General features: G+C 41.4%; 1 protein-coding gene across 3 annotated transcripts in view; it reads left to right on the top strand.

Moving 5' to 3' along the window:
• Positions 1 to 1288: 1288 nt before the first annotated feature.
• The window catches only part of LOC110488514 (zinc transporter 7), a 28920-nt gene continuing 16318 nt past the window's right edge, over positions 1289 to 13890 (top strand). The window contains exons 1-7 of one of the 3 annotated variants that reach the window (XM_036949549.1): positions 1289 to 1593; positions 2154 to 2255; positions 2700 to 2813; positions 4647 to 4734; positions 4919 to 5051; positions 12870 to 12956; positions 12993 to 13088. In XM_036949549.1, coding sequence (XP_036805444.1) covers positions 1514 to 1593; positions 2154 to 2255; positions 2700 to 2813; positions 4647 to 4734; positions 4919 to 5051; positions 12870 to 12956; positions 12993 to 13088 — 700 coding nt within the window. In that variant the 5' untranslated portion in view covers positions 1289 to 1513. Of the gene's footprint in view, positions 1594 to 1837; positions 1984 to 2153; positions 2256 to 2699; positions 2814 to 4646; positions 4735 to 4918; positions 5052 to 12869; positions 13089 to 13890 lie in introns of those variants that run through there. The other 2 variants (XM_021560770.2, XM_036949599.1) reach the window with 2 other exon arrangements.

Raw genomic sequence — 13890 nt, 5'->3', positions numbered from 1 at the left:
CCTGGGTTTCCCTAGTCACGCTTTTCTCGGCCTCCTGGTTTTTGACTTTTGCCTGTCCTGGCCCGCCCGCCGTCCTGTTCCTTTCCGCCACCTCTGGATTACCAACATCTGCCTGTCGTCCTGTTCCTTTCCGCCACCTCTGGATTACCAACATCTGCCTGTCGTCCTGTACCTTGGCCTCTGCTCTGGATTATCGATCCCTGCCTGCCTTGACTTGTCGTTTGCCTGCTCCTGTGGTTACAATACATTTATTTCCCAGCACTCCCTGGTTTCCCCTAATGTGGTATCCTCACTGGGATTCATGCATTATCCTTTTATAATAAAGAGCAGGAAATGAGTGCCTATATGGATGCACTTGCAGCACTATTCTCACAGTGGAAGAATCAATGTTTTGTAGTGTTTGTGGTCCAATGTATAGCCAGTCATATGTTTTCTAAATATATTGGCTCTAATTTTTGTCTGTCTTTTTTACTCAACAGCCTAAACAGCAATGTAGATTGCATGTCATCACCAGCAATGGGGTCTAGCTTGCTTATCCAGAGCTTGGGGGGCATCTAGTGGTCAAAAAGATAAATACATTGGCAGATTCTTCATATTGCATGTTGTACCTTTCTTTTAGCAAACTCGGCCTAAAGTTTAACAAAATTGCATTACATCATTGAGGGCTTAATTTCAATACATGTCTGATAAAAGTTGACAAGTTTTCTACTATATGAAAAAAATATATAGGGTAGCCTGTTTTTCCTATAATGGAAAACTGAATTTTGGCAACCTTAATACTAGATTTGTTAAATGAGGAACTCAAACTTTGTTCCATTTTAGACTTTATTTGGGAAATGTGAATTATAAGCTTCCATGAGCATGTTTTTCATTCAAATTAAAATAAATATATTATTTTGTTGAATAAATCAGAAATTACTCTGCGACACAGGATAAACATTTTTAGTAACTTTTTGTAATGACATTGTATTTGTAAGCACTATTGTGCAATCAGGGTAATGTAGCCTACTCAGGGTGAAGAACTGTAGGCTGAATTGATCTGAGACAGTATCTGATGTGATGGTGAAAGTGTTGTATTAAAAAACAAGTTCTTTTTTTACCCCTTTTTCTCCCAAATTTCGTGGTATCCAATTGGTAGTTACAGTCCTGTCCCATCACTGCAACTGAACGATAACTATATGATGGGGAGCAGCATAGCCTTCTATTACGATTAAGGATTCTGGGTAGCAGTAGTATCTGATGGGGAACAGAACCCCCGAATGTAGGATAGCCAACTGTATCCATACACCAACATATCATTGGCTTTATTTTAGTTATGTCTCAAAACCTATCCACCTTATTATTCTATTTAACCTGTGCCATACTCGCTTTAGGTTTATAGTAAAATATGTTTGGCAGCGCGAGCGCCCTCTATCGACCGGATGCATGTCTCATCTCCTGCTTGAAGGAGCTGAGTTGGTGGTTGCAGCACAAACCAACAGTCGCTACCTAGCCACAGTCTGGGACTGCTAAAATGTTACCATTATCTATAAAAGACGACGAGTACAAGCCAGCCAAATTCAACCTCCTTGCCAAGATTTCAGGATGGTTCAAGTAAGTTGTTTTGGTCGTACTGTCTTTTTATGTTTTATTTAGCTATTTTGAATCTATGCTAATTCAGATATCTGAAAATCATGCCAAAATCTGATGCTTCTTGAAACATAATGGATTTATTAGCTAGCTACTTTACAATCTATATTGGTTGACCAGAGATATATTGTTGTCAGCTAACGTTACATAGACATATTTATAGGGGACATTAGCTGGCTAGCTAACTTAGCTTCAGATACCGGAATGGATGTCTTAACTAGCCAACACAGCTGGAAGTTAGCTAACGTTAACGTTACTTCCGACTTACTTAGCTCTCTAGTAGTAGCTATCTAACCTAGGGCGGTTGTATAATATTCAATATTTATATGCGGTCAACATGCTTTACATCTAAATGTATGTAATATTTGCTATAGCTAACGTTACTTCTCATTCATAAACTGCCAAACAAAAGCAATACGCTTGACTGTTGTGATTAGCGCAGGGCTAGCTTGTTTGATAACTCGCGCTAGCTTGCGGCTTTCATCAGCTGGGATTCTAACTCAGTGCAATTTCTTATTTTCCAGATCAATCCTATCTGATACAACATCACGCAATTTGTTTTTCTTTCTCTGTCTGAATCTGTCCTTTGCTTTTGTGGAATTATCGTACGGCATATGGAGTAACAGGTAAGTTCTGACCGTATATAAATCGAAAAACACGCAACTCTTATTTCAGGATGTGCCACGTATGTCTAAGCATTGTGCCATAAACCGTTGCTTGCACTGCCCCTATCAGTGGGAATGCACCACAAACTATATATATATATTTGAGCTACTTTGATAATTGTTATTCCCCAATGTGTATTAAAATGTCTATTCAGCTTGACGTCTGTACATTAATTTCTGCTAGGACATCCTCTCTGCAACATGTGTTCAAATTACCTGGAACCAGCTGATTATCTGTCTGGTCTCCCAGGCTAGTATTCAAATGTCATTATCATAAAATGTATGTCTTCCCATAGACAAGTAACGAGCTAGCTAGAACTAATATATGCAAGAATAAATATGTTATTATTTTATCAGCCATTACTTAGTCATTCATAAAAGTACTGTTTTTTTTTTGGCTCTCAGTTTAGGCTTGATATCAGATTCCTTTCACATGTTCTTCGACTGCACTGCACTTTTAGCCGGACTTGCAGCCTCAGTGATCTCCAGGTGGAGGTCAAATGACTCCTTCTCATATGGGTACGTATGCAATCAATGTAGACCAGGGGTTTCAAACATAGGTGGGTGGTTTGATCTTTTGTTATAGCAGTATCGAAAGGAGTTTGTAAGATGTTTTAATTGAGGTACACCGAGCACTCACGTACCCGTGTCCCGTGTTTTCAGTGTTGCTCCTAGAGGATTTTCCACCACGTACAAACTACACTGTCGTACGGCTTCAGAAGTGTCTTTAAACCGGTATCATATTAACCAAGTTGACTAATAAAATATTATTTCTTGACAACACAAGGCTCTTGCGTGGTACTCTTTAGATGCCAAGGGAAACCCCAACAGAAGGTTCCACAAAAGAGTACTCACGTTTGACTCCCCTCCAGAGAGCTGATTCTGATGCTTCTTTCAACCAACACGGCTAAAAACCTTAGCATCCCATCCTCGTCGCTATTATGTAAAGGATATTTTCAGGTGAATAAAAAAGAAGAGCAATCGTTGATAAGTTGCAACAGGAAGACATCTCCAGAACAGAAGTAGAGAAAATGTCTAACAGGCCTCTTGGCAACGGCCTTTATATTCTAACCGGACAGTACCAAATGTTCTCTAAACATAAGCCCGAGAGGCTTGTATGAAGTCAAAACAAAAGGTGGTGACTATGCCACCTGCTACAGAATCGGTGTTTATAATGTCATCAATACTAAACTCAGCAAAAAATGAGTCCCTTTTTCAGGACCCTGTCTTTCAAAGATAATTTGTAAAAATCCAAATAATTCAGAGATCTACATTGTAAAGGGTTTAAACACTCTTTCCCATGCTTGTTCAATTAACCATAAACAATTAATGAACATGCACCTGTGGAACGGTCGTTAAGGCACTAACAGCTTACAGACAGTAGGCAATTAAAGTCACAGTTATGAAAACTTAGGACACTAAAGAGACCTTTCTACTGATACTGAAAACACCAAAAGGCCTGTTGTTAGGCGGTGGAGGGGCAAATTGAGCTTTACACCTCTGATGTAGAGTGCTAGTGAAGAGTGAAGCTACAAAGGTTACGTTGTCTCAAACTAATAAGGTGTGTCTGCTCATGTTTACATTGACGTTTGTGACGTCTACATTTTCCAAGCGTATATGGATACCTGCATTATTTGTGATCTTATGCCTTTATTGATATCCAGGGTTGCCAATCCTCCTGGTGAGCACTAAAACCTTATCTGACAGAATGTGCACCTTCACTTATGGCTGGTGCGGTAATTGTATAATCGTGTAACCAACGATTATGGATGAAGACTGTGATGAAAATAAAATAAGTCACAACCATTTTATTTTTTGTGAACTTAATTTTTAAGTCGACAAACTCTACCCAAAAGTAGTCAAGTAAAAGAAAGCCTGGTTCACATAACAGCTGTTATAAAGCGAGAGGGGCGGAGACAAAGTTTTAGAATTTTGTGGTGTGGAACAAACGGCTGACTGAAGACTGCTGAAGTCGGAAGTTTCAATTTCCATGGGCACATGGACTCTACATGGACTCCTTGTTTCAGCAAGGTTTTGTTGCAAACTATTATCATGAAATGCATGCACTCAATGGCTTACCAAAAACAGGGCACACTGACAGTTAGGAGGAGAGGAGCGAAGGAGAGGAGCAATGTGCTTCATGAACGACTATAACGGTTTGACTGACAAATAAGAAATCTAAAATTCCATGACTGTCACAGCCCTACCTTCAGTACACATTTGGTTGTGTGTATTGCTACTCATGTAACAAAGGTGGTGCAGTTGTTTTAAATCCCATTGGTATTTGGATAGGTGATTAGCCTTTTGTTTACCTGTGTGTATTGTTTTTCTAATTCTTATCTCTTTTTCCAGGTATGTGAGGGCAGAGGTGTTGGCAGGGTTTGTGAATGGCCTGTTCCTCATCTTCACTGCCTTCTTCATTTTCTCAGAAGGTGTAGAGGTATGTCACAGAAGTCATTTTCATGATATCACATAATGAAACCAGGTTGATGGGCCTAGTGTTTGGACAATTTTTTTTTTACTGAAATTGACAATTGTATCTACCTTTTTTTATTTAAGATGATCCATTCTGAATAACGTTTTTGTGATTTTTGACTGGTCTTGTCTCCTGCTGCTCCTGACAGAGGGCTTTGGAGCCGCCACACGTGAATCACGATCGCCTGCTACCAGTGTCCGTCGCTGGACTGCTGGTTAACCTGGTTGGCATCTTTGTGTTCCAGCACGGGGGCCACGGCCACTCTCACGGCGGGGATGAAGGTAGGACCAGGACATCTCTCTCTCTACAGTGTCACTTTGCACCTCCATATCACTACATGATCCCCTAATCATCACACTCTCCCAAGTGGTCAGTCCTTTCCTGATAATTTCTCTCTTCAAAGTTCCTGTACTTCCTCCTTGTGCTTCTATGCTAGGTCTAAAAGCATATAGTTTGGGGTGGAGCCATGAGGTGGTTTGCCTTATCAATTTTTCTCCTAAGGTTCCTTTACTTGGCTGTCCCCCAAGTTGTTCACTCAAATCCTTCCCAGGCTCACATTTGGCTTTCTCTCTACTCTTTCTTTCCCAAGTATCTCTCTCTCTTTCCCAAATCCCTCTGCTCTCTGCCCAACCCCTGTCCACTCTGAAGTCACCAGTCCCTGTACCCTTTTCAAACAAACTAATATTAGCTTGTCTCATATACTGTATGAAGGAAAGCTAGTTTTGTCGGGAAACTAGTCAGACAACATGCACATGACTTGAAGCTGAGCTTCACATGCAATTAGAGATTAGAAACACCCTTCTTATGGATGTCAAACTTTCAGCCTGCTGCACAGACACTGAAGGCTCTAGGCTAGAGCGCCCGGTAAATTGTGTTCGAGCGCATTTTTTAAATGAGTGAGAAATAGATGTCGTTGTTGCAATAGTTTGTGAGTTGACATGTTAAATTATTTTGGCATATTAAATTGTTAATTTCGCTAATGTGGACAGTTTGCTACTACCTTACACAAGGTTGCATTTTCACCCCATAAAATTGTGGAATTACCCATTTTACCTCAGATTGGTAATGTTAGTATAAAAGTTTAGTCATCACGATGACATAAGATTGATTGCTTTAAACAGATCAATATCTTTGGTTTTGTGCCATTAATTTTATCACTCGCGCTGGGATGCTCAGGACTTAAATCTTGTTAATGAAATCACACGAATAGTTAAGTTTCTAGCCACACAACAATACATGGATTTGACTGTCAAATCATCACTTACATAGCAGTCAACCGTTGTCAGTGTTGGTATTCTATGCCTTGTTGTGATTCTTTTAAGTTAACTAACAAAAAAATTGTATGTTCTGTTTTCTATGATGGCAGCCTCCCAAAATAAACATCTGACATTCCAAAATATACAAGTTTCATCTAACCAGCCATGTATAGGTTATGCAAAGTTTCCCTGTGGCCTTTGAATAGTGTTAGTTCAAACAGCGCTACACCACAAACGTTCTATTGATTTCAGTGTGATATTAATGGAAGTGATTAACAATAGTGTTGCGTTACACTTACCGTGTTGCGACCCACATGAAACAAAATGCAACACTTCAAAATGTCTTCTACAATCGGTGTGGTTTTTGAGCTATAGTTACTCTCTCGTTCTAGATTTACTCTTGCGCAATTGATTTCAACGTGATATCGATATGAGTAATTGACAAATAAGTGTTGCATTTCTCTTTCCGTTTTGTTGACCCCCAAATTCAAATGCATCACTCCAAAATGTAGCCCACGGTCTTCTGCAGGTTCTCTAGCCAGTGATTAAAAGATATCTCCAGTTTCCATTTGTAGTTTTTTTTAGTTAGTTTGAACAGCATGGAATCTAATTTCGATAGCGTTGATTTGTTGCCACTTGTCAAAACAACCGGTATTTGGTGCGTGTGCAGTTTAAGGTGCTTGTTTTAAAAAAATGCAAGTGATATGATTGCTTTTGTTGCACATGTACAGTGGAAGTCGGAAGTTTACATACACCTTAGCCAAATACATTTAAACTCAGTTTTTCATAATTCCTGACATTTAATCCTAGTAAAAATTCCCTGTCTTAGGTCAGTTTGGATCACTACTTTTTTTTTTTAAATGTGAAACGTCAGAATAATAGTAGAGAATGATTTATTTCAGCCTTTCTTTCATCACATTCCCAGTGGGTCAGAAGTTTACATACACTAAATTAGTATTTGGTAGCATTACCTTTAAATTGAACTTGGGTCAAATGTTTCGGGTAGCATTCCACAAGCTTCCCACAATAAGTTGGATGAATTTTGGGCCATTCCTCCTGACAGAGCTGGTGTAACGGAGTCAGGTTTGTAGGTCTCTTTGCTCGCACACACTGTCAGTTCTGCTCACAAATATTCTATAGGATTGAGGTCGGGGCTTTGTGATGGCCACTCCAATACCTTGACTTTGTTGTCCTTAAGGCATTTTGCCACAACTTTGGAAGTACAGTGGGGCAAAAAAGTATTTAGTCAGCCACCAATTGTGCAAGTTCTCCCACTTAAAAATATGAGAGGCCTGTAATTTTCATCATAGGTACACTTCAACTATGACAGACAAAATGAGGGGGAAAAAATCCAGAAAATCACATTGTAGGATTTATTTGCAAATTATGGTGAAAAATAAGTAATTGGTCACCTACAAACAAGCAAGATTTTTGGCTCTCACAGTCCTGTAACTTCTTCTTTGAGGCCCCTCTGTCCCCCACTCGTTACCTGTATTAATGGCACCTGTTTGAACTTGTTATCAGTATAAAAGACACCTGTCCACAACCTCAAACAGTCACACTCCAAACTCCACTATGGCCAAGACCAAAGAGCTGACAAAGGACACCAGAAACAAAATTGTAGACCTGCACCAGGCTGGGAAGACTGAATCTGCAATAGGTAAGCAGCTTGGTTTGAAGAAATCAACTGTGGGAGCAATTATTAGGAAATGGAAGACATACAAGAACACTGATAATCTCCCTCGATCTGGGGCTCCACGCAAGATCTCACCCCGTGGGGTCAAAATGATCACAAGAACGGTGAGCAAAAATCCCAGATCCACACGGGGGGGACCTAGTGAATGACCTGCAGAGAGCTGGGACCAAAGTAACAAAGCCTACCATCAGTAACACACTACGCCGCCAGGGACTCAAATCCTGTAGTGCCAGACGTGTCCCCCTGCTTAAGCCAGTACATGTCCAGGCCCGTCTGAAGTTTGCTAGAGAGCATTTGGATGATCCAGAAGAAGATTGGGAGAATGTCATATGGTCAGATGAAACCAAAATATAACTTTTTGGTAAACTCAACTCGTCGTGTTTGGAGGACAAAGAATGCTGAGTTGCATCCAACGAACACCATACCTACTGTGAAGCATGGGGGTGGAATCATCATGCTTTGGGGCTGTTTTTCTGCAAAGGGACCAGGACGACTGATCCGTGTAAAGGAAAGAATGAATGGGGCCATGTATCGTGAGATTTTGAGTGAAAACCTCCTTCCATCAGCAAGGGCATTGAAGATGAAACGTGGCTGGGTCTTTCAGCATGACAATGATCCCAAACACACCGCACGGGCAACGGAGTGGCTTCGTAAGAAGCATTTCAAGGTCCTGGAGTGGCCTAACCAGTCTCCAGATCTCAACCCCATAGAAAATCTTTGGAGGGAGTTGACAGTCTGTGTTGCCCAGCAACAGCCCCAAAACATCACTGCTCTAGAGGAGATCTGCACGGAGTAATGAGCCAAAATACCAGCAACAGTGTGTGAAAACCTTGAAGACTTACAGAAAACGTTTGACCTCTGTCATTGCCAACAAAGGGTATATAACAAAGTATTGAGAAACTTTTGTTATTTACCAAATACATATTTTCCACCATAATTTGCAAATAAATTCATAAAAAATCCTACAATGTGATTTTCTGGATTTTTTTTCTCATTTTGTCTGTCATAGTTGAAGTGTACCTATGATGAAAATTACAGGCCTCTCATCTTTTTAAGTGGGAGAACTTGCACAATTGGTGGCTGACTAAATACTTTTTTGCCCCACTGTATGCTTGGGGTCATTGTCCATTTGGAAGACCCATTTGCGACCAAGCTCTAACTTCCTGACTGATGTCTTGAGATGTTGCTTCAATATATCCACATCATTTTCCTTACTAATGCTGACATCTATTTTGTGAAGTGCACCAGTCCCTCCTGCAGCAAAGCACCCCCACAACATGATGCTGCCACCCCCGTGTGTTTCATGGTTGGGATGGTGTTCTTCGGCTTGCAAGCCTCCCCCCTTTTCCTCCAAACATAACTATGGTCGTTATGGCTAAACAGTTCTAGTTTTGTTTCATCAGACCAGAGGACATTTCTCCAAAAAATACAATCTTTGTCCCCATGTGCAGTTGCAAACCGTAGTCTGACTTTTTTTATGGTGGTTTTAGAGCAGTGGTTTCTTCCTTGCTGAGTGGCCTTTCAGGTTGTCGATATAGGACTTGTTTTACTGTGGATATAGATACTTTTGTACCGGTTTCCTCCAGCATCTTCACATGGTCCTTAGCTGTTCTAGGATTGATTTGATCTTTTCGCACCACAGTACATTCATCTCTAGGAGACAGAATGCGTCTCCTTCCTGAGCGGTATGACGGCTGCGTGGTCCCATGGTGTTTATATTTGCGTACTATTGTTTATACAGATGAACGTGGTACCCTCAGGCATTTTGAAATTGCTTCCAAGGATGAACCAGACTTGTGGAAGTCTACAGTTTTTTTCTGAGGTCTTGGCTGATTTCTTTTTGATTTTCCCATGATATCAAGCAAAGGGGCACTGAGTTTGAAGGTAGGCCTTGAAATACATCCACAGGTACACCTCCAATTGACTCAAATGCCGGGGCGGCAGGGTAGCCTAGTGGTTAGAGCGTTGGGCTAGTAACCGGAAGGTTGCAAGTTCAAACCCCCAAGCTGACAAGGTACAAATCTGTCGTTCTGCCCTTGAACAGGCAGTTAACCCACTGTTCCCAGGCCGTCATTGAAAATAAGAATTTGTTCTTGCCTGGTTAAATAAAGGTAAAAAAAAAAATAAAATAAAAAAATTAGCCTGTCAGAAGCCTCAAACGCCATTACATAGTTTTCTGGAATATTCCAGCCTGTTTGAAGGCACAGTCAACTTAGTGAATGTAAACTTCTGACCCACTGGAATTGTGATACAGTGAATTATAAGTGAAATTATCCGTCTGTAAACAATTGTTGACAAAATTACTTGTCATGCACAAAGTAGATGTCCTAACCAACTTGCCAAAACTATAGTCTGTTAACAAGAAATGTGTGCAGTGGTTGAAAAACAAGTTTTAATGACTCCAACCTAAGTGTATGTGAACTTCTGACTCAAACTGTGTGTATCATTGTGGCCAAAAGTTGAGAATGACACAAATATTAATTTTCAGTCTGCTGCCTCAGTTTGTATGATGGCAATTTGCATATACTCCAGAATGTTATGAAGAGTGATCAGATGAATTGCAATTAATTGCAAAGTCCCTCTTTGCCATGCAAATGAACTGAATCCCCCAAAAACATTTCCGCTGCATTTTAGCCCTGCCACAAAAGGACCAGCTGACATCATGTCAGTGATTCTCTCGTTAACACAGGTGTGAGTGTTGACGAGGACAAGGCTGGAGATCACTCTGTCATGCTGATTAAGATCAAATAACAGACTGGAGGCTTCAAAAGGTGGGTGGTGCTTGGAATCATTGTTCTTCATCTATCAACCATGGTTACCTGCAAGGAAACACGTGCCGTCATCATTGCTTTGCACAAAAAGGGCTTCACAGGCAAGGATATTGCTGCCAGTAAGATTGCACCTAAATCAACCATTTATCGTAAGAAAAAGTGTTCGGGGCACCCAAGAAAGTCCAGCAAGCAGGGTGGTTTGATAAAATTAATTCAGCTCGGGGCACCACCAGTACAGAGCTTGCTCAGGAATGGCAGCAGGCAGGTGTGAGTGCATCTACACGCACAGTGAGGCAAAGACTTTTGGAGGATGGCCTGGTGTCAAGAAGGGCAGCAAAGAAGCCACTTCTCTCCAGGAAAAACCGCAGGGACAGACTGATATTCTGCAAAAGGTACAGGGATTGGACTGCTGAAGACTGGGGTAAAGTCATTTTCTCTGAATCCCCTTTCTGATTGTTTGGGGCATTCAGAAAAAAGCTTGTCCGGAGAAGACAAGCGCTTGTAACAGTAAAGCGTCCTGAGACCATTCATGTGTGGGGTGGGCTCTCAGCCAAGGGAGTGGGCTCACTCACAATTTTGCCAAAGAACACGGCCATGAATAAAGAATGGTACCAACACATCCTCCGAGAGCAACTTCTCCCAACCATCCAGGAACAGTTTGGTGACTAACAATTCCTTTTCCAGCATGATGGAGCACCTTGCCATAAGGCAAAATGGGCACAAAGCATTGATATTTTGGGTCCATGGCCAGGAAACTCCCCAGACCTTAATCCCATTGAGAACTTGTGGTCAATCGTCAAGAGGCGGATGGACAAACAAACTGCCATCAGTCAGGATGTGGCCCAGAAGTTAATTGACAGCATGCCAGGGCGGATTGCAGAGGTCTTGAAAAAGAAGTGTCAACACTGCGAATATTGACTCTTTGCACCAACTTCATGTAATTGTCAGTAAAAGCCTTTGACACTCATGAAATGCTTGTAGTTATACTTCAGTATTCCATAGTAACATCTGACAAAAATATCTAAAGACACTGAAGCAGCAAACTTGGTGAAAATTAATATTTGTCATTCATTCTCAAAACTTTTGTCCACGACTGTAGATATTACAGTTTATATTTTCAATACATCATATTGTTTCTGCATATTGGTTATTGATTTGGACATTTAACCTGATATTTATCTAAATGTCTTGTCAGCAGGAAGCAGCGACAGCATAATTTTCAACTTAAGTTTTAGGAATATAAATGCATCTTTCAACATGACTTTCCAATGGTGTTGTACATAAGCAGGTACAAACAGCTGTCCAAAAACGTGCTGCGATTTCTGATGTATTTTGATGATATACCAGAAGTCACCAAAACGGGTTTGCACTGCCTACGTCCTCTGCAATTCACTGTTTAGGAAACAACATGGCTCCTGCTTGTGCTCACCTCCTTCTTTGGTTCCGTTCTTCTGTCTCTCCGTGGACAAAGGTGATTGTGGACAAAGGAGGTGATTTGTGGACAAAGGAAAAGGAGGACCGAGCATGCTGTAGTGGAGCAGGTTGAGAGCTTCAAGTTCCTTGGTGTCCACATCACCAACACTATTATGATCCAAACACACTAAGACAGTCGTGAAGAGGGCACGACAAAGCCTATTCCCCCTCAGGAGATGGAAAAGATTTGGCATGGGTCCTCAGATCCTCAGTTCTACAGTTGCACCACCGAGAGCATCCTGACAGGTTGCATCACTGCCTGGTATGGCAACTGCTCGGGCTCCAACCGCAGTGCACTACAGAGGGTAGTGTGTACGGCCCAGTACATCACCGGGGCCAAGCTTCCTGCCATCCAGGACCTCTATACCAGGCGGTGTCAGAGGAAGGCCCAAAAAATTGTCAGACTCCAGCCACCCTAGTCATAGACTGTTCTCTCTGCTACCGCACGACAAGCGGTACCGGAGCTCCATACTTCTTAACAGCTTCTACCCTGAAGCCATAAGACTACTGAACAGTTCAAATCAAATGGCTACCCAGCCTATTTGCATTGACTCTGTACCGGCACCCCTTGTTTAAACAAATAAATGATGACTTAACCAACAATGCAGTTAAGAAAAATAAGTGTTAAGGGCTTGTAACTAAGCCCGGGACTCAACACCTGTTGTTTTCTGCGCATGTGACATGTAATTTGATTTGACATTTACTATAGTATGACTTTTGTCAGGTTAATTAGCTGAACACGTTCCTCAAGCAGGGAGCACCCTGAATAGAAGAGCACCAATGCCAAGTGTATTCTTTCACCTTTATGTTCAATAGAATGTCAACTGATTTACATGTTTTCCTCTTGACACAGATGTAGGTGTTTGAGCACAAAAATATAATCTGTGTCTTCTATCTCTGCAGGTCATGGCCACAGCCACTCTTTGTTCAATGGCAGTACGGGCCACGGACACAGCCATGGGGGGCATGGGCATGAGTCCAAACACGGAGATGGGCACAGCCATGGAGATGGGCACAGCCATGGAGATGGGCACAGCCATGGAGATGGGCACAGCCATGGAGATGGACATGGGCACAGCCATGGAGGGCACGGTCACTCCCATGATGACCCCCACTGCCATGGTGAGACCACACCCGGCACAGAAAACAAAATGGCTGTAATGCGGTGTGAGAATTCTCACACAGTCTCTTGTTCCATAATTGACAGTTATTTCAGTGGGTTGCAATTGTTTTATTTCCATTTAGGTAAATACACAAAACATTTGAGGACAGTGAATGTGTGGTGTATGAAAATGCAAACACCAGCAACATTTTCCCAATAATTAGTTGTAGATTCATATTGAAGATACTTTAAATTTAGTTTTCTGCTTCTCAATGTGTTGGCATTATTTAGGGATCCAATCCCAAATAAATTCTTACCCATTCCTTGTTAAAGGTGCAATTTGGGTTGCTACATCCATTTCTGGACTTTTAAATTCATGATACCCAATGATTCTTAGAGTGTAACTTATAAATGCCTATGAGCTTAGTTCGACTGTCGTACCCCATCAGAAACCCAAACATATGCTTTTTTTTTACACATTGTAAACACACGGTATAGCCTCATGGTTAAAGCTATAATTTTGATAGCTATGGATGCAAGGACTGACCATCCATGGTGTCTGAATTTGAGTGGTCCCATTTTTCCAGCCCCATACCTCAGCTATTTAGCAAATCAGTGGCGGGCTGGCCGCTTTATTGTTTGAAATACATATTTACCCTTTACATCTCTACACACTGAATTAGTGTCCTCTAGCTGAAAATGACTCTTTGCCTATAACGCTAGGTGGCGCTATTACCACATTGCTGATACCTTCCAAATCCTGTCAGCTCTACAAGCGGGACTCAAAGATGTACTGTTGGGGAAAGGGAGCTGTTTTTTAAG

The sequence above is a fragment of the Oncorhynchus mykiss genome, chromosome 1, assembly GCF_013265735.2.
Source record: "Oncorhynchus mykiss isolate Arlee chromosome 1, USDA_OmykA_1.1, whole genome shotgun sequence".
NCBI classification, from domain to species: Eukaryota; Metazoa; Chordata; class Actinopteri; order Salmoniformes; family Salmonidae; genus Oncorhynchus; species Oncorhynchus mykiss.
The sequence above is the reverse complement of the archived record's forward strand: the minus strand, read 5'-3'. Positions and strand labels throughout refer to the sequence as shown.